Source organism: Cervus canadensis, chromosome 17 (assembly GCF_019320065.1).
Source record: "Cervus canadensis isolate Bull #8, Minnesota chromosome 17, ASM1932006v1, whole genome shotgun sequence".
Lineage (NCBI taxonomy): Eukaryota > Metazoa > Chordata > Mammalia > Artiodactyla > Cervidae > Cervus > Cervus canadensis.
In genome coordinates, this window is record NC_057402.1 from 47,945,629 (window position 1) to 47,966,087 (window position 20,459).

General features: G+C 46.8%; 1 protein-coding gene across 1 annotated transcript; it reads right to left on the reverse strand.

Annotated features, from left to right (window-relative positions):
- Positions 1-9,438: 9,438 nt before the first annotated feature.
- Positions 9,439-18,842, reverse strand: LOC122455025 (myeloid-associated differentiation marker-like). Its single transcript, XM_043489778.1, has 2 exons — positions 18,723-18,842; positions 9,439-12,986 (listed from the first exon to the last, which is right to left on the reverse strand). The coding sequence occupies exon 2, from the start codon at positions 12,837-12,839 to the stop codon at positions 11,901-11,903; it is 939 nt and encodes a 312-aa protein (XP_043345713.1). The 5' UTR covers positions 12,840-12,986; positions 18,723-18,842; the 3' UTR covers positions 9,439-11,900.
- Positions 18,843-20,459: the final 1,617 nt, after the last annotated feature.

Consider the following 20,459-nt stretch of genomic DNA (forward strand, 5'->3'; position numbering starts at 1 on the left):
TTTTTGGAAATATAATATATAGTAATAAGGCCTCACTGGAAAAGTCCAAGACTTTGGAAATGGTCAAGATTGCTCTGGCTCAGGACACGACCATAAACATCAAGTCATAAAAGAAAAGGTCACAAGTATAGTCTGGCTGCTTGCTTAAAAGATTATAATGTTCTAGAATAGAAAAGAGTAGAGGTATTTAGATTTAGAAGTAGATATACTGCTTTAGTTTACTTGCTCCTCAGTTGAAAGGGTTTTCACTATTGCTATTTCCTTGCTGCTATTTGTTCATTGTTTCCCTTTCTTTAAACAACATGGGATATTATGGGTATTTTTGTAAAATTAGAAAATGGGGTATATAGGATTTTAATAGAAGATTTATATTAACCAGCTTCATCGCCATTATCTCACTATTAATAGAGGTATTTTGCTGCTTTAGAGGTGTTTTTGCTGTTTAATAGTTAATCGTTGTAAATTGAGATTTTGTGGTTTCAGGTAAAGAAAAATATCAGGTTTTTCTCATGGTACTATTTTCAGAAATGTCAAACATGTTACTGTGACCCTTCCCATGTATTGTTTTATTGTCCAAAGGATTTACACTATACCTGAGATTTGTGGAACATTGTTTTTGTTAGAGTGAGAATGTTAGGTCATTGAGGCAAGAAGACTATGTACAGGACATTTAAGTATAAACCCTGTAACAGGAAATGTTCTAGATGAATGCTTAGGGGGAAAACATGTGGAAAAAAATATTGATGGAAGCACAAACCAATATCTGATGTAACATATGGTGACTTAAGGGGGAGGTAACATTCATTCTATAAAAACTGAGCTATCCTAAAAATAAAAAAAAATTACCTCTTCTACACAACCGTCTGTGTGTGTGTCTGTCTGTCTTCTTCCTCGCCGACGCCACTCATCCCATGGGTATTCCTGGTCCTGCTGGGGCTGGACCTCGGAACTTCCTCCTCTGCCCACCACCCCCTCCCACCTCCTAAGGTGCTGACTTCACAGCACACACCTCTCTGTGTGGCTGTTCACACCCTGGACATCTGGAGGGGCCTCGTTACCAAAGCAAGTCTGTACCCCTGGCAGTGTCTTAGTTGGTGTGTGTGGGTGGGTTTGGGAGTGTGGTGGGTAACTAGGCATTGGGCCCCAATTATCTGAGTGGAGTGGGGAGTGTACTTGTGCCCTCCCTTCAATTAAAAAAAAAAATCTCAAGAGGTCAATTATTTTCAGTGGGCAGAAGTCTTAAAACAGAGGCCCTGGTGTTCAGCTCCTCTGAGATTGGCTCCACCTGGTGTTCAGCTCCTCTGAGATTGGCTCCAGAATTTTTGCAGACTCACTAAACACCCGCTGCCTAGAGGGCATCTTAGAGGAAGCCAGGTTAATGCCTTCAATCCTAACTACTCTCTAGGGAATCAAAAAAAGGGAGCCGGTGAAGAACCCCAGGACCTTGAAGACACATGTCTGCAGTGTTGGTTGAGGGGCAGGGATGTGGCCCTCCTGCCTCAGTGTTCAAAACAGCTTGTCCTGCCTCTGCAGGGAGAAGAGCATGGCCACTGCAGCCTTAAAGGCGAAGTTAGGCTGAGATTTTTTTTTTCTATCTTCTGATCAGGAGGGTAAAAATTATTGGGTAACCCTGTACTTAAAAGGGGAAGTTTCTTTTCAAATTTTCTTGGGCAGGTGGTTTGTGGGGGTGGGGGTTGCTGCTTCCATTGTCAAAGCAACTGCAGTGCTTGAGTGTGAGGGGACACACACTTGTGTGTTTCTGTGTGCCAGCTGCTTTCTGCTGTTGTTTCTTGGTTCTCTGAGACTCAGACATAATGTGATCTAGATCAGTGTATATAATTTTTAAAAATTCCCTGGAGCTTCTGGTTCCCATCAGTCCCTGATGTCAGTCATAGAGAAAAGGCTTGTCCCTTTGCCTATATCCACAATGTCCCCTTTTAATCTCAATATAACGATGAGAGAAGCAAAATAAAAAAAGTGAGAAAGACATTCACATATTCTAATTGCCCCAATTTGTCTAGAGTACAGAAGAGTCCAGCCAATTTCCACCCTCACCCAAATCTGTTTCTGGAAGCCCCTCCCACTGACTCCCCATCCACACCTGGATCAAAGCCTTGGGGTGTGGCCCAGCCTGTGACACAAGATGTGGGGTCCCACCTCAATGCCCACATCCCGTCCCCCTTACTCTTAAAGGGGCCTATCCAGGAAGGTGTGTCCTTGTGTGCATGCTCAGTGCACATGTGTGTGCATGCCGTGTGCCCATGTGCTCCCCTGTAGTGAGACCAGCAGCCCTTTGCAGTAGCTGGTGGCTGTGAAGGCCCCACAAGTCTCCTGTCCTCAATCACAGAGCCTCAGAGCCCAGCATCCTGGTGTTACCAGGACCAGAGGGGCCAGGAAAGCAGAGCTGTGGGGGAGGGGAGGGGAGGGATCCCCTCTGCTGCCCCTCACTCCTGGACTGGGATGAAGCCATGTGTTGTTCACCCAGGGACAGGTGGGGTGGAGCAGGGGGCACTCCCAGGAGGTAGTCTCCATGGCAGACAAATCTTAAGAAGCATTGAAATAAAATTAACATTTTAAGGAAAAACAAGAGAAATTTAAACATAAACTTTTGGTTAAATACTGCAGAGATCACATGAAATAAGCACTGAAAAGTGTCCACTGGATGTGACCATTTGAAAGTCATTGACAGCCTTGCTTAGAGCTTTTTCATGAAGTTCTCAGGACAGAAGCCAGTGCATTGGAGACAGAGAAAGAGAAGGAAAGACAGTAAATATAGGTTTCTCCTGGGGCAGCTAGTGCCTGTGAAGGGAAAGAGAGGGTCACAGTTGGAGAGAAGCCAAGGGTCAAGGGAACCTAGATGATAAGTTTGCAAAAGGCCATTTACTATTGCTTGACTTCAACCCAAAGGAACATCCAAATACTGACCCAAGGTCCAAAGGGGGAAAATATTTTTTAATGCCCAGAACATGATAAAATGTGAATCAGGGTGACAGTGTATGAAATCATTTATGTAAATAGTAAATATGTTAACTTGTTATCAAACAAGTCTGAATGGTCCATCTTTTTTGGAGTCAAAACAGGAAATAAAGAGAAAAAGGGTAAAGGTTATTAATGTGAAGAAACTTGTGATTATCACTTCAGGGTTACTTACTTCATGAATCTAGTTCTTCTGTACAGTATATTGGACAGTAGATGCATGCGGCTGTTTAATTTTTTTTAATCATATCCTTTTGTTTTATTTATTTATTTATTTTAGCCAAGCCATGCAGCATGTGGGATCTTAGTTCCCCAAACAGGGTCTGAACCTGTGCCCCCTGCAGTGGAAGTGCAGAGTCTTAACCACCGGAGAAGTCCCCTTATTTTTAACTAAATAAAATTAAATAGATTGAAACATGCAAGTCCTCAGTCTTACCAGCCACATTTTAAGCACCATATACCCACTTGTTGGAGGCTACTGTATTGAACAAGGCAGGTATAGAATATTTCTATCATTGCAGAAAGTTCTACTGGGGACTTCCCTGGTGGTTCAGTGGTTAAGAATCCACCTTGCAATGCAGGGAATGTGGGTTCAATCCCTGATTGGGGAAGTAAGATTCCACATGTCATGAAGCAACTAAGCCTGCATGCCACGACTACTGAGCCTACGTGCATCAACTATAGACTCCATGCACCACAGCCAAAGGTCCCACGTGATGCAACTAAGACCCGATGAAGCCAAATAAGTGAATAAATAAATATTTTAAAAAGTTCTACTTGACTGCCCTGTTTCATATATTCCAAGGTTATATAGTTAGACGCATATATGTTTGGGCTTGTTATGTCTTCTTGTTCACTTTCTCATAAACTATTCATAAACTATCTCCTTGTCCCTTGTGATGTTTATTACCCCAAATTCTGTTTCTCAGAATTTAAATTTGCAATCCGGGCTTTAGATAATTTACATTTACCTAAAGTATCTTTTTCCACATTGTTTCCTTGCCACACTTGAACCTTACACAATCTACACAGATATTTCAGTGTTTTTGCTAATCGGGGTGATAAGGGAATAACAGAAAATAAGGTTTTGACACAAAATTGGCCTACCGACTTTCCTGAAACAGTCCACTAAAAATTCATACAGGTTGATTAAGGTCAGTTTCATTTTTATCTAGCAATTTCTTTTCTGCTGTTGTTAATTTCTTACTGAATTTCCCCTTGGGGAATAGTCTAAAAATACATATTTCCTTAAAAACAATCAGCCCCTCTGGTAGGCTGGAAAAATATTTCTTGGAGAGATAACCTTGTCAACTCCCATATCCTGTGAATGTTATTAATTTGGAAAAGAAAAAAATCTTTGCAGATGTGACTAGATTAAAGTTAAAGTGAGCAGAGAAGGGAGGAGGAGGCCAATACTGGGCTGGGTGGTGGGGCAGAAGGAAATAGGGTCAGATTCCACATATGGGGAAGGTATTGAAGAAACTGGAGCCTTGTAACCTGGACAGTCAAGAACTCAGGGTTGAGACAGACATGAGGATGAGGTGAAGATGGATGACAGATCACCATGTGGAAGTGACACTGGATTTATCCTGGCTGGAAACTTCAGTGGGGAAAGTCCTGTGTGTATAAACCAGGGACCCAACCCTCTGAGCAGTGCTTCCCAGACAGTGACTCCTCTGTCCTTGGCCACATCCAGGCCAGGGTCCATGGCCCCAGTGAAAGGAGTCAGGTGGCAGGTGGGAGGTGGGCTTGGGCTCAACCTGGTGTCCTATGGTTCAGACACAGCCCTGAACATGTTCCCATGGGTCAACGTTTCTTCACAAACACCATCAGCTGGGCTGAGAGGCACCTGCCCAGTGCAGCCTGCATTCTCAGTCCTGACAAGCATCAGGCTGGGGTCACTCGCTTGTTCCTGGACCAGCTGCTTAGGCATTGGGGTGGTGAGACTTGGAGCAGAGGTCCTGACCACACTCATCATCCTCCCCGTTTCTAGGTTCACACGCAGCCCCCCCGCCCCCCGAGGCAGGAGGGGACACACAGTGTCTTCCCACAGGCTCAAGGGAGAGCACATCCCAGGCAGGACTGCCATGCCAGATGCACTCCCCCTCCACAGGCTGTTCCCCTTCCTCTCCTCCCGCTGCCATCCTGCTGGGTCTATCCTGGTCTCCAGGGACTGGTTCCTACCAGCCAGGACAGCAGAGGCACTCATGGAGCCTCCTGGCCTGCAGCAGACTGGCCCCAGGGTGTCGAGGGCTTGAGAAGGGCACAAGGGCAGGTGTTCTGTGAGCCGAGATGAAGGACAACATGGGGACGCGCACCCTCCCCCGACCCAGGACAGGATGGCAGAAGCAACGGAGCAGAGAGAAGGTGGGGGGCGGATGGCGAGAAGAGGGGCGGGGGATCTAACCTGGAGAAGCAGAGTGGGGCAGCTAAAGGGCTTGGGAAGAAGAGACTGAAAGGTGAAGGGTGTTGAGAAACACAGCTCTCCCTTCTCCCTGTTGCCTGGGGTGGACCCTGACCTGCTCTTTTCAGAACTGAGGGCAGAAGAGCAGGAGGCAGTGACTTCCACACGGATGCCTAAACAGGCTGGAGCGGAGTTCACCGTGAGCCCACTTGTTTCCATGATGGCTACGGAGTCAGGATTATTATCCCCATTTCACAGAGGAGATGACTGAGGTGGGAGTTGCCCAGATATGAGTAGAGCCATATGTGACAGCAGGGCTCCTGGGTTGTCCCAGGTCTGCTCTCTGAGGAGTTGCTCCCGGTGGTCTGCTGGGGAGGACAGAGTCGGGGCTCAGGAGCCAGGCTGGGGTCACTGGAGGACTGTGAAAGATGATCAGTGTGAAGCACAGAGCCCAGAACCAGTCACAAAGCAGCCCCTCAACAAACATCACCTCCTATGCCTCCTTCCATCACAACCTCGGGGAGAAAACCCAGCATTGGCACCATCAACCCCAGGTGTGTGGGGACCCAGTTAGGTCAGGGGTCCAGAGGGGCAGCAGGGGCAGCTCTGCCTTTATTAGGATCAAGGGTGATGGTGCTGTTCATGGGTCCCCACCACCCCCAGCCTGGTGCTGGGCACCCTGCCTATGGGGGACCTCAGCCCCCTCCTCAACCCTTTGATGGACGGGACCCTGAGCTCACAGAGGTAGACACAGAGTCAGGTAGACTGACTGGGGTCTCCCCAGAGCATCAGCCTGTGCTTCCCACATGTCAGCGCTTCCCCCAGAGAGCTGGCTGTGCAGGGGGCACAGAGCTCGTGTTTGAAAAGCGCTGCCCACTTCAGGAGACTGTGCGGTGCAGCTACGGATGAGCCACTGGCCTAAGGGCTGAGCATCTCCAAGGGGACTCCAGTCACCGGTCCAGCCTCACCCCTACCATCTCCCTGGGCTGCCTGTTCATGCAGAGAGAGCACATAGCCCCGCAGGACATGTCCTAAGTAACCTGCTGCAGGGATGAGGGGCTCCAGGTGAGGTTAAGAACCCAAGGGATTGAAATCCAAGGTCAAACTTTGGAGAAGGAAATGGCAACTCACTTCAGTATTCTTGCCTGGAGAATTCCATGGACACAGGAGCCTGGCAGACTACAGTCTATGGGGTCGCAACGAGTCAGACATGACCGAGCGACTAACAGTTTCATTTTCACTTTCATGACACCAAACAATTATGCTTTTCACTCGGGGGGTGGGGGGGATGCTGCTTTACAACAGCAATGCCTTGTACCACTGAACCAGGTGATGTAGGTGGTACCACCTGGGAACTGGGTCTGGGAGAGTGGGGATGTGTAGCCTGACCTCTCAGGGTTCTCTCCTGCTCTGGCTCTAGGGCTTAGGGTCATGACCTCTGTTGTTGTTATTATTATTATTATTTTAATGAACTTTGGAAGCTGTTGGGTTGTGTGGGGCTGCCCATCTGGCTGTGAGTGGCCACCAGGGAGAGCCCTTGGTGATAGGTTGTTGCTGAACCAAGAAAAGACGCTGGGATTCTTGGCCTCCAGAGGAGAAGAATTCAATCCTGGGCCAGAGACAAGGCTTGATTGCTCAGAGCTTTTGTGTAATAAAGTTTTATTAAAGTATAAAGGAGATAGAGAAAGCTTCTGACATAGGTATCAGAAGGGGACAGAAAGAGTACCCCTTTTTAGCTGGATCTTATATAGCCACTAGAAGTCTGTTAATGAAAGAAAGGAATGTCTTAAAACTCAGAGAATGGTACCAGGCCCCTCATCCATAAGATGTATTTGGGGATAATCTTGGCACCAGACAAGTCAGACCGGGTCATAAAACGATTGACTTGAATCTTGTAGAAAGGCAGATTACCATACGAATAGTTTAGTTTACATAGATTAGGGGAACAATGTCTGAGTATAACACAAAGGTTCGTCAAGTCGGTTCTGAGCCATTAGGCCAACTGACTTGAACACAGTCTCGGGTAAATGCATAATATATTAACATAGCTTAAGACAAACATTTCCATAAGAAAAATGCATTGGTTAACTCAAGGTTTCAGAATAGTTAACTTTGGGTGGAACCAGGTGTCATTATGGCAACACAGTATTTTAAGAGAAACCTCCTTTTAATATGGGTATGGGGTGTCTCTAAGGAGCCCTAGATGCCCTCACTCAGCCCCTGAGCTGAGGCTCAGGGCTGCCAGGGCAGCACTGCAGCCTGGTCTGGAGGCTGACCCCAGGCTCCCTGACTCCTAGCCCCTCGTTCCTTCCAGGGCTTCAGGCTTCCTTGAAAGGAGAGGAACCAGGATACCCAAAGTAAAACCTTTCATGAAGGAAATCTCTAACTCAACCTCCAGCTTTGGCTCTGGGGTTTGGATGTCCCCAGGGGAGGGAAAATGCCTCCTTGCCTCCCAGGTAGGTGCTGAGGTGAGCGAGCGTCAGGACCCAGAGGGCAGCATGTGCCGTGGCACCAGCCCCGTCTTGAGCTGCATGCCTCCTGCACAGCCAGCTCTCAGAGGAGGAAGCACGGTCGTGGGGGAGGCACAGGGGCTTCCATCTCCACGTCTGAGTCTCCAAGACTGGCAAGTCCTGGGGCCCCAGGAAGAGGGGGGCTGGGAGGGAACAGGGGTCTCTGGCACCCCTCCCCCATCTAACAGATGAGGAAATGGACTCAGCAGCAGTGAGTGCCCTCCTTGGGGGGACGGGGCAGGTTTCTGCACAACGGGGGTGGACGGGGCAGAATCCCAGCCTGGAGGATGCTGCTGCCACACTTATCACAAGCAGTGTGGGGTCATGGACAGACAGCCAGCTTGGGGACAGGACACTTGGGTCCTGACTCTGACTCTGCCACACACAGGGTGACTCTGGACAAGTCCTGCCCCTCCCTGGGATCCAGCTGCTCCTCCTCTATGACGAGAGGGTTGGAGTAAGCAGAGGACCTTTACACTCTCTTTTGGGCTCCACAGTGAGGGGACTGGACCAGCCTTGGAATTGTGACAAATGACACTTAACCCCTCAGCAGGGGGGATGGAGCAGCTGCCCTCATGAATCATGAGGCTTGGACAGTGAGCCCCTCAGGTGAGCCCACCCTGGGCAATTCTTTTACTAAAGCAGAGAGACACCTTCATCTTCCTGGGAAGTGAGGTCCCAGGGTTGTTTTCAATTTGATTTAGGAAAATAGAAGAATATGAAAATCCTGTACCTAGACTTACAGGGGTAAATGCATACTTGTTTTTCTCAATGCAAAAAAAAAAAATTAATCACTAGTCAATCTAAGAAAGAAACTGAAAACTTTATTCAAGCCAACCTGACAACTATAACCCAGGTCCCAGTTTTCCAGAAAACTATGAGAACTGTTCTGAAGACATAAGGCAGGAGACTAGTATGTATGTGATTTGGGGGAAGGGGAACATGCAAACAAGCACACAGCTTGGTAGAGGCTTACTGCTCTTCCCAAGGAAAAATACTTTAGCTAATTGCTTTCATGCTTTTCTAAGTATGAGAAGATGCAAGAACAGAGTTCTTAAAAATTTCTCCTAAAAAACTATTGCTATCTGAGGGCAGGTTCTCCCGGTTTTCCCAGAGCACAAAATGCCTCATCCTGAGTTTCCCCCCTGAATTCCTTCCAGGATCGACTGTAGGTCAGTGACCGCAGTGGCTAATGACTTGATTCTTGTACAACTGGGTGGTGGGTGACATTCTTTACTGCACAATCCCTTTCCGTTTGATCTTAATTTCAAACAAGTTTTGGGAGGCTTTTTTTGCCAATTTGTCCCAGGGTTCTAGGAATGCGCATTCCAAAATCAATCCAGGATTTTGTTTTTAGGCCACTGAATGTGCTGTTACTCACCCAGTCCTGGTAACAAATCCTCTGGACCACCTGCCTTACTAGTCTGTCAGCTCCAGGAAACGGCTTCCTCCTGTTGCCTCTTTCCCTTTCGTATCCAGAGTCACACTATTACAGTCATGGATCTTATAGAATTTTACATCAAATCAATCGTTTCAAGTCACTTGGTCATCATGATTGTTTATTATAGGCTCAATCACTCATTTGTTAATTCAAGAAATAAGAGTCTTGTAAAATAGGTAGAATAAAGTAACATAGCTAGTGACATTAATAAGGTCTTAATAAGTAAGTAGTGTTACCTTCTAAGGAGTTACATGCGTGTACCAGAGAAACTCATCTTTATGTTTGAGTAGGTATTTCTGCCCTTGATGAGGGCTGGTTAACACATAACACAGATGCACAAAGTGTACTAGAATGGAGGGAAGAGGCCAAAAAAGAGAAATTTTTTATCTTTAAATTTTTCTTATTTTGCTTTAAAATAAAAATTTTATTTCAGTCCTTCTTAAGATTTCCCTGTGATGTGGATGGCCTCCTGGGAGCCCTCCCCCTCCACCCCACCTGCCCCTGGGTGAGGATCACACGCTTCATCCCAGTACAGGAGTGAGGGTCAGCAGAGGGGGTCCTCCCCCTCCCCTCCCCCACAGCTCTGCTTGCCTGGCCCCTCTGGTCCTGGTGACACCAGGATGCTGGGCTCTGAGGCTCTGTGATTGAGGACAGGAGATTGAGGGGCCTTCACAGCCATCAGTTACTGTAAAGGGCTGTGGTCTCAATGCAGGGAAGCACATGGTCACACATGTACACACACATACCTGCACTGAGCATACACACAGGCACACATCTTTCTGGAGAGGCATCCAAGTGCCCTCATGGCCCCTTTAAGAGTTAGAGGAAAAGATGCTGGCACTGGGGTGGAGCCCAATCTCCTGTGTCACAGGCTGGGCCACACCCCCAGGCCAGTTGTGGATGGGAGTCAGTGGGAGGGGCTCCCAGAGACCTAGCTTTGGTGAGGGTGGGAATTGGCTAGGACCTTCTGAGCTCTAGACAAATTGGGTGTAATTAGAGTATGTGGATTTGGTTCTGGAGTTTTTTGTTTTCGTCTTTTTCTTTCACTTTTACAATGAGATTAAAAAGCTACATTATGAATGTGGAAGAAGGGACAATGCTATTCTCAATGATTAACAGCAGGGTGTGAACAGCTGATGGGAACCAAAAGCTCTGGGAATGAAAAAAAAATTGTATGCATCTTATAGATCGCTTTATGCCTGAGTCCCAGAGAATCAGGAAGCAGCAGCAGCAAGCAACCAGCACACAGAAACACACATGTGGACTTCCCTGGTGGCGCAGTGGATAGAGTACACCTGCCAATGCAGGGCACATGGATTCAATCCCTGGTCTGGGAATATCCCACATGCAGCAGAGTGACTAAACCCATGTGCCACAACTACTGAAACCTGTGTGCACTATGGTCAGTGCTCTGCAACTAGAGAAAGCCCACTCACAACAGCGAAGTCTCAGCACAGCTAAAACTCAATCAATAAATAATTTTAAAAAAACTCTTTATAAAAAAAAAACCTGTGTGTCACTGCACACTCAAGCAGTGCAGTTATTTTGACAATGGGAACAGCAACTTTCTTCCCTCTCCAAACAACCTGTCCAAGAAAATTTGAAAAGAAGCTTCCCCTTTAAGAACAGGGTCACTCAGTAAATTTTGCCTTCCCAATCAGAAAAAAGAAGAGAACAGAAAAAAAACAAAGCAGGTTACCATCACTTTAAGGCTGGCAAGGGCCATGCTCTTCTCCCTGCAGAGGCAAGACTGCAGTTTTGATCACTGAGGCAGGACATCCACATCGCTGTCCCTCACCAACACAACCCTAGGGTTCTTCGGCAGCTCCTTTGGTGATTCCCCAAAGCATAGTTGGGATGGAAGGTATTGACCCCTGGCTTCCTCTAAGATGCCCTCTAGGGAGTGGGTGTTTAGTGAGCCTGCAAAAATTCTGCAGCCAGTCTCAGGTGGGGCTGAGCACCAGGTGGGGCCCTGGGGCCCAGGGCCTGTGCTTTAAATCTCCTGCCAACTGGGAATTATTGACCTCCAGAGACTCCAACGCTCCACTGGGAGAGAGTGTCCAGTGACTTACCACCCACCTTCACCCTCCAAAAATCACACAGACAATTACCAGCTAAGGCACCCCAGTGGGAGAGACAGCCTTTGGCAATGAGGCCCCTCCGGAGGCCCAGGGTGTGAACAGCTGCACAGAGGGCTGTGTGACGTGGAGTCAGCACCTTAGAAGGTGGGAGGGGGCGGTGGGCAGAGGAGGAACGAGTCTCAGGTCCTGACGGATCAGAAGAAGGGAGATGGGAAGAGGTGGTCAGGACACAGAAGGTGAGAAAACAAAGACACTCAGAATGGGGGTAAAGGCAGAAAATGTAGAAAAGATGAGCAAAGAAAGAGAAAGAGGCGAAAGAGAATCGGGGCTATCACATAAGACAGGAAGGAGACAGAGCAGAAGGAGGGAAGGAAACAGAAAAGAGAGTGAAATGAATGGGGAAGGATGTGAGGAGGGAGAGAGGGAGCCAGGAAGAGGGCACCAGAGGATGTCAGAGCTCAGTAGAGATCTCCTGTGAGCAGAGAGGATCAGGAGTCTGTGGGTTGACCCCCAGTCCCTACAGAAACCTGGTGGGCCCAGTACCCCAGGTCGGCCATGTAAATCAACAGGTTGATGGCTGTTAGAATGGCCACAGCCAGGCGCTGGTCCCAGGTGCACATGCCGTTGGTAGTTCTATCAATGCAGTTCACATCACTGGACTGCTGGGGCTGCCCACCATACTTCTCATCAAACTGGTAGAGCAGCCAGAGGACCAGAGCAGTGAAGTGGAGGAGGATAGACAGCAAGGTCAGTCCCAGATGAAAAACGGGAAAGGAGACGGGCAGCCTGCTCTCCCATTCATCCCGGTCCATCAGCATGGCCACAACTGCCAGGATGAAGCAGATGGAGTACACGGCCACGCACCACTCCAGGGCTGGCTGGTCCATGTACAGGGAGGTGTTGCTGATGAAAACAAAGATAACACAGGCCACGAAGGTCTCCAGCACCTTCAGCAGGCCTGGCATGGTGTGCACGTAGCAGGGGATCTCCTTGAGCTTGTAGCATTCCCATATGCAGGCCACTTCCATGACATAAACCACACATGCGATGCAGGAGAACACAGTGGCGGCAATGGCCCGGTTTCGGCTGGCATCATAAGGCAAGAACTTGATGTAGGTGATGGGGTAGAAGATGGCGGCTGAGAGGCAGGTGAGGGCAGCATAGCAGGCATAGGTGATGGAGAAGTTGTACCAGCAGAAAGGAAAGTCGGTCGGGAACCTATATAATTCCAGTATGACGATGGTGAGGGTACCGATGATACAGAAGCACCAGCTGAACATGATCCGGTTACTTATGTCCCACCACCGAATCCCCTTGTCGAGTACCAGGAAGAAGGCTGAGATGATGCAGGCCAGCTGTGGCACACGGAGACAGCTGAACACGATGTACAAGCCGCACTTGTCTGGAGATGTCCTACCGGTGGACATGGTGTTGTGACGGTCAGGCAGGTCACTGTTACCAATATGGCAGTGGTCTTCACTGAGGACCCACCAGCCAACATGCACACCCTGGAGGCGGATTAAGTCAGATGCTTGGAAAAGTGTCAGGGGCCTGTGACTGCTGAGGCTCAGGATCTGTGGAGTTAGAACCAATAGCTCAATCACTTGGGCAACAGCACCGCTGCTCCAGAATTATGTTCCCCACCCATCACCCTTGACCTTGTAACAAGACTATTCCATTCCAAACCTCACAGCCCAGTTGGTTTTGCCTCAAGCCATAAAGACTTTTTATCTCTTTGGCTGTGTGCCATTATTTTTGGAGACACAGTGGAATATGGCCCTTATCTGCAATTCCAACATTTCAAGGCTCCAAAAAGAAAAGAACTTTTATAAATTCTTTTGGTTAGAGACTCTGACCTGAACAGACATGAGAAAATTTATCAGTTCAGTTCAATTCAGTTGCTCAGTCGTGTCTGACTCTTTCCAACCCCATGGACTGCAGCATGCCAGGCCTCCCTGTCCATCACCGACTCCCAGAGCTTACTTAAACTTATGGCCATCGAGTCTGTGATGCCATCCAACCATCTCATTTGTCCCCTTCTCCTCCCACCTTCAATCTTTCCCAGCATCAGAGTCTTTTCAAATGAGTCAGTTCTTTGCATCAGGTGGCCAAAGTACTGGAGTTTCAGCTTCAGCATCAGTCCTTCCAATGAATATTCAGGACTGATTTCCTTTAAGACTGACTGGTTTGATCTCCTTGCAGTCCAAGGGACACTCAAGAGTCTTCTCCAACACCACAGTTCAAAAACATCAATTCTTTGGTGCTCAGCTTTCTTTATTGTCCAACTCTCACATTCATACATGACTACTGGAAAAACCATAGCTTTGACCACATGGACCTTTGTCAGCAAAGTGATGTATCTGCTTTTGAATATGCCGTCTAGGTTTGTCATAGCTTTTCTTCCAAGGAGAAAGTGGCTTTTAATTTCATGGCTGCAGTCACCATCTGCAGTGATTTTGGAGCCCAAGAAAATATAGTCTGTCATTGTTTCCATTGTTTCCCCATCTATTTTCCATGAAGCGATGAGACCAGATGCCATGATCTTAGTCTTCTGAATGTTGAGTTTTAAGCCAACTTTTTTCACTCTCTTCTTTTACATTTATCAAGAGGCACTTCAGTTCCTCTTCATTTTCTGCCATAAGGGTGGTGTCATTGGCATATCTGAGGTTATTGATATTTCTCCTGGCAATCTTGATTCCACCTTGTGTTTCATCCAGCCCAGCAGTTCGCATGATGTGCTCAGCATATAAGTTAAATAATATACAGCCTTGACATACTCCTTTCTCAATTTGGAACCAGTTCATTGTTCCATATCCGGTTCTAACGGTTCCTTTTTGACCTGTATACAGATTTCTCAGGAGGCAGGTAAGGTGGTCTGGTATTCCCATCTCTTTCAGAATTTTCCACAGTTTGTTGCGATCCACACAGTCAAAGACTTTGGCATAGTCTATAAAGCAGATGTTTTTCTGTAACTCTCTTGCTTTTTTGATGATCCAACAGATGTTGGCAATTTGAAACCACCAGAGTGGTTTCTCTGTCTTTTGTAAATCCAGCTTGAATATCTGAAAGTTCTCAGTTTGCATACTGTTGAAGCCTGGCTTGGAGAATTTGGAGCATTATTTTGCTAGTGTGTGAGATGCATGCAATTGTATGGTAGTATAAACATACTTTGGCATTTCCTTTCTTTGGGATTGGAATGCAGACTGACCTTTTCCAGTCCTGTGGCCACTTTTGAGTTTTCCAAATTTGCTGGCATATTGACTGCAGTACTTTAACAGCATCACCTTTTAGGACTTGAAATAGCTCAGCTGGAATTCTATCACCTCCACTTGCTTTGTTTGTAGTGATGCTTCCTAAGGCCCACTTGACTACAGACTCCAGGGTGTCTGGCTTTAGGTGAGTGATCACACCATCATGGTTATCTGGGTCATTAAGTTCTTTTATTGTATAGTTCTTCTGTGTATTCTTGCCACCTCTTCTTAATACCTTGTTTTTGTTAGGTCCATACATTTCTGTCCTTTATTGTGCCCATCTTTGCATGAAAAGTTCCCTTGGTATCTCTAATATTCTTGAAGAGATCTCTAGTCTTTCCCATTCTATTGTTTTCCTCTATTTCTTTGCACTGACCACTGAAGACTGCTTTCTTATCTCTTTTTGCTATTCTTTGAAATTCTGCGTTCAGATGGGTATATCTTTCCTTTTCTCCTTTGCCTTTAGCTTCTCTTCTTTTCTCAGCTATTTGTAAGGCCTCCTCAGACAATCATTTTGCCTTTTTGCGTTTCTTTTTCTTGGGAATGGTCTTGATCACTACCTCCTGTACAATGTCATGAACTTCCGTCCATAGTTTATCAGGCACTCTGTCTATCAGACCTAATCCCTTGAATCTATTTGTCACTTCCACTGTATAATCATAAGGGTTTTGATTTAGGTCATATATGAATGGTCTAGTGGTTTTCCCTACATTCTTCAATTTAAGTCTGAATTTGGCAAAAAGGAGTTCATGATCTGAACCAAAATTAGCTCCCAGTCTTATTTTTGCTGATTGTGTATAGGCCTTCTCCATCTTTGGCTACAAACAATATAATCCATCTGATTTCTGTATCGACCATCTGGTGATGTCCATGTGTAGAGTCTTCTCTTGTGTTGTTGGAAGAGGGTGTTTGCTATGACCAGTGTGTTCTCTTGGCAAAACTCTGTTAGCCTTTGCCCTGCTTCATTTTGTACTCCAAGGCCAAACTTGCCTGTTACTCCAGGTATCTCTTGACTTCCTACTTTTGTATTTCAGTCCCCTATGATGAAAATGACATCTTTCTTTGGTGTTATCTCTAGAAGGTCTTGTAAGTCATCATAGAACTGTTCAACTTCAGCTTCTTTGGCATTAGTGGTTGGGGCATAGACTTGGATCCCAGTGATATTGAATGGTTTGCCTTGTAAATGAACAGAGATCATTCTGTCATTTTTGAGATTGCACCCAAGTATGGCATTTTTGACTCTTTTGTTGACTATGATGGCTACTTCATTTCTTCTAAGGGATTCTTGCCCATGGTAGTAAATATAATGGTCATCTGAATTAAATTTGCCCATTCCAGGAGTCGACAACAATATGGTGGAGTCGAACGATGCGCTCATTTTCTCCTGTGAGAACTCTAAATTTGGAAACTCACTGCTGAACATCCATCAATTGGAGAATATTGGATCCAACCAAAAAAAGATACCCCATGTCCAAGGGCAAAGGAGAAGCCCCAACAAGATGGTAGGAGAAAATTTAGAGTCTTTATTTATTTCACTTAGTGTGAAAGTTCAAAGGTTCAGTGCAAAAACACTCATATGTTTGTTTATAAGGTGCTTTCAGACCCTTAGAAAAAAGGGTTTGAGAAAAGGGATTGTGGATTGTACTGTGGATGACTTCTATGTTGTTTTCCATTCATATCTTTGTGTGGTTTACTTCTTCTCATGTACGCATGCATGCTAAGTTGCTTCAGCTGTATCCAAGTCTTTGCAACCCTATGGACTGTAGCCCACCAGGATCCTCTGTCCATGGGATTCTCTAGGCAAGAATACTGGAGTAATAGGTACACTAAAGAAAAAAAAAAGAATACTGGAGTGTGTTGCCCTCCTACAGGAGATCTTCCTGACCAAGGATTGAAACCATGTCTCTTACGTCTCCTGCATTGGCAGATGGATTCTTTATCACTAGCACCATCTGGGAAGTCCCTTCTCATGTATAATTGATATAAAACAGGACTATGATCATCTCCCATGTCCTGGTTTTCCCTCTTAGGCATGGCCAGGCTTCCTGCCTGCTCATATGAGCATCCACTCTTCCAATCATGTCCTCAACCTCATGTACAGCCTTCAACACATTTCACAGGCTCTGAAATCATATGTAGAAACATGTGTACATACCTGCACATATGGTTTTAGGCGCTATCTGTATCTTTTTTCCATTTTGTAAATGTGAGACAATATCATGCACACAGCATCTTGCTTTTTCACCACACCCGATGGGTGCAGCTGGGCCTCTCCAGGGGCCCTAGTCCTCTCCATCCCCTTTACTTATTTCCTTTCCTCCTTGTTCCTGTGGGCATTTGGACTGACCACCTTTCTCTGGATCAGTGGACCCTGATCTGAGTCTCAGACACTGGGGGACACAGGATATGACAAGGGGTCCTGGGATCCATGTGACCACCATGCTCTAGGGAAGAAGATCAGCAAGCTTTTCTGAAAACTTAAAAAAAATATATGACAAAGAATGCACTTTTTATTTTTGGAAATTCATCTTGATTTCCTAGGGTTACTGCAGTGAATTATCACAAGCCTGGTGGCTTGAAACAACAGAAATGTGTTCTCTCACAGTTCCGGAGGTCAGTGTTTTGAAACGAGATATCAGCAGGGCTGTATTGTCTCTGATGCCCCGAGGAGGCCCCTCTTTGTCTCTTTTAGCTTCTGGAAGCGCCTTAGCTGTGTTAGCCAACTCAGGCTTGTCTGCTCATTCCTCAAGAGGCCGAAGACTGAGAGATGAATGTTGGGCTTTGCCCGGGACAAGGTGCTGCACCTCCGCTGTGAACACAATCATCACCCACATCTGTGCATCAGCCCATGATGGGCAGCGGGTTGAAAAATATACTAATAAACATTTCCACCATTTTTTGTGGATAATCTCTGTAAAGAGGATTGGCAATTGTCCAGTTTAGTAGGTCTGAGGTTGAAAACAGTGTAAGTCCAATAATAGCCAACCGGCTGTCCTCCTGCAGAGAACTGTCTTAGTGGAAATCCAACCCTACCCACCCTCGAGGACACATTGAGGCCAAGCTGAGTGACCGGTAGGTCTTAAATGGAGAGACTACATCAGACCCCCTTTCTTATTCATGCTGTGGTGATGCTAAGGGTGTGCCCCACCCCCACACTAGAACCCCTCCTCCTTCCAGAGACTTGGGGAGGGGGGCACAGACCCCTCTCCTGGGGCAACCTCTACCTGGGGCATTGGGATAGGAACCACAGAGGTCGGGCTGGATTCAGTTCCCTAAAAAGCTGACCCCCTCTTCTCCCTCCTTTGCCTGCAAGGACTCCTCTGTAAAGAGTGCAGGCTTTTCACACTTTAGTTTCCCTTTTGTACAATTAATTTAGTGCCCTTGTTGGAAAAATCCTTATTATGAGTAACAGGAAGGCTCAAATATGGCATATCCTCCCACTTAACCAGATCTCTGACAAATCAGTTCTAACTGCAAAATAGGGGAGTAATTTAGAGACCTACCCAGGACTACTGCTTTTCAGAATCAGAAACATATCTGAGTCAGGCTGTATTATAATTTAAAAACCATTTTTTTCTTGGTTACAGGGTTATAGCTTTGGTTTTGCCAATCTATCAAGATGCATCCCAGTGAGCTTCTAGAAGGGATGGATAAAGACGCCCCTCCCCCACCCCCAATGCACTTCACATCACTTGCTCCCCTAGAGCAGATTACAAATGATCAAACTAATTCTCTGGGAGAGACTAGTACAGAGTGGCAAGCGAGTCATTTCCCACTCCTGCGGTGTCCAAAGTGAAAGTGTTAGTCGCTTAGTCGTGTCCGACTCTTTTGCGACCCCATGGTCTGTAGCCTGCCAGGCTCCCCTGTCCACGGGATTCTCCAGTAAGAATACTGGAGTGGGTTGCCATTCTTTTCTCCAGGGGATCTGCCCAATCCGGGGATCAAACCCTCGTTTCCTGCATTGCTGGCAGATTCTTTATGTCTGAGTTCCATAGAGCAAAGATTATGTCCAAATGGGTGGGAATGGGGGGCTCCCATGGTGCATGACCCTCTACTCACTCAGTCAAGAGCTCAGCTGCTCCTTCAGAAGCCAGTTTCCTTCTCTCAACAGAAAGTGAAACAGGCTGTCCACAATGAGTGGGGAGGGATAGGGAAATTCCAGAAATTAACGAGTTTAGCAGCTGTAAAACTTACCTGTAGATCCTCCCCACCTTCCCAGCAGCAGCCCTCTCATCAACCCAAGTGTAGCTAGAGGGCAGAGACTAGGGGACCTGACTCCTACCTGGTGCACAAAGGCTCTGACTGTCACCAGGCTCTGATTAATCTGCTGAAAAGCCAATACAGAGAGGTAAGTGTTGAATGAAAGAAAAGTAACTTTATCTTAAGGAAGCTGACAACCAGGGGAGAAGGTAGTAACCAACGCCCAACACCGCAAGGTTCAGCTGGGATTTACACAAGAGAAACAGGAAATGGTTGCAGGTTGTGTGCTGGGGGGTGTGTTGTGCTTCTAGTTTTGGAGACTTTGCATTAAACATAAGGCGCCTGGTGGACTGAGAACCTGAGTTTGTGGTCATTACATTGCCCAAATCAGCACATCTGCTCTAGGGGTGAGTGATCGTATATTCATGGAAAAACGAAAACAAAGAAACAGAACAAAACAGGCAAAGTGAAACTGAACCAGTCCATCAAAACCCAGAGCTGTGTAGTTCACAGATTTTATTGTAAAATAAGCAAGATTACAACACCAGTGCTGGTGACCTACCTGACCATCACCATCACCATGAGAACCTCCTCAGGCCTGGGTTCCAGGACCACCGTGGTCTTCTTCCTCCACTTGGGGCAGCTGCTCTCCACTTGCGTGCCCTGCTTGCTGGTGGCCAGCATGGACACTCGGAGTGAGTGCACAGTTAACTGGTCTGTGTTACCGTGATGCTTCTGCTTCGGTGGGACCCTCACTGTCTTCATGGTGGAGTTGTGTGGCCTCCAATCCCACTTCCCCTTGACCTGCTATGACCTTCTCTACCACGATGCCTTCTATTTCACCCCTTTGCTGCCTCGTCATTTTTGCCATCAACTATGTTCAGCTCTTGCTCCAGGGTCCCACCTGGAACCAGGCCATCACTGCCACTGCCTTCTCTTTCATCAGTTCTGTGCTGTATGCCACCAAAGTGGCCTGGACCTGTGCCCTGACTGGTGATACATCCTGCTTTGTGCCTACTGGTCCGAGTGTGCTTGGGAGTCTGTTGATCTTCCTGGTCTGTGTCATTCTTGCTTTCACTTATAGCATCCTTATCAACTGTGACACCTGTTTCCAGTATACTTCTGCCATGGTAAGACAAATGATCCTGTGTTCCACCTGCTTCTACCTGGGGACTGTATCCACCCTGTTTTCCAAAGATGACAATGAAACACACATATTTGTGTACCATCCTTTACTATAGAGGGAGACCGTGCTCTCCATCCTCCTCTATACCAGCTCTCTGGTCCTCTGACCATTCTACCCCTTTGAAGAAAAGCTGGGCTGGCAGCCCCTGAGGTCCAGTGATGTGAGCTGCTGTGATTAAAAACCTCACCTGCTCTGTGTGCGTCTGGGATGAATGTTGGACTGTGGCCATCTTGACATCCACCGACCTGCTGATTTACTTGGCTGACCTGCTGTACTTGGCCTTGGAGGCTTTTGTAGTGACTAAGGATGGGCCCCAGGGCTCCTGATTTCTCTTTTCACCTGCAGTTTCTTCACTGAGCTTGGGATGTTCTCTTCCTCGTTCCTTCTCTCCCTTCTCACATCCTTCCCCA

Coding starts and splice junctions, on each gene's coding strand:
- LOC122455025 (XM_043489778.1), bottom strand. CDS start 12,839: ATGTCCACCGGTAGGACATCTCCAGACAAGTGCGGCTTGTACATCGTG.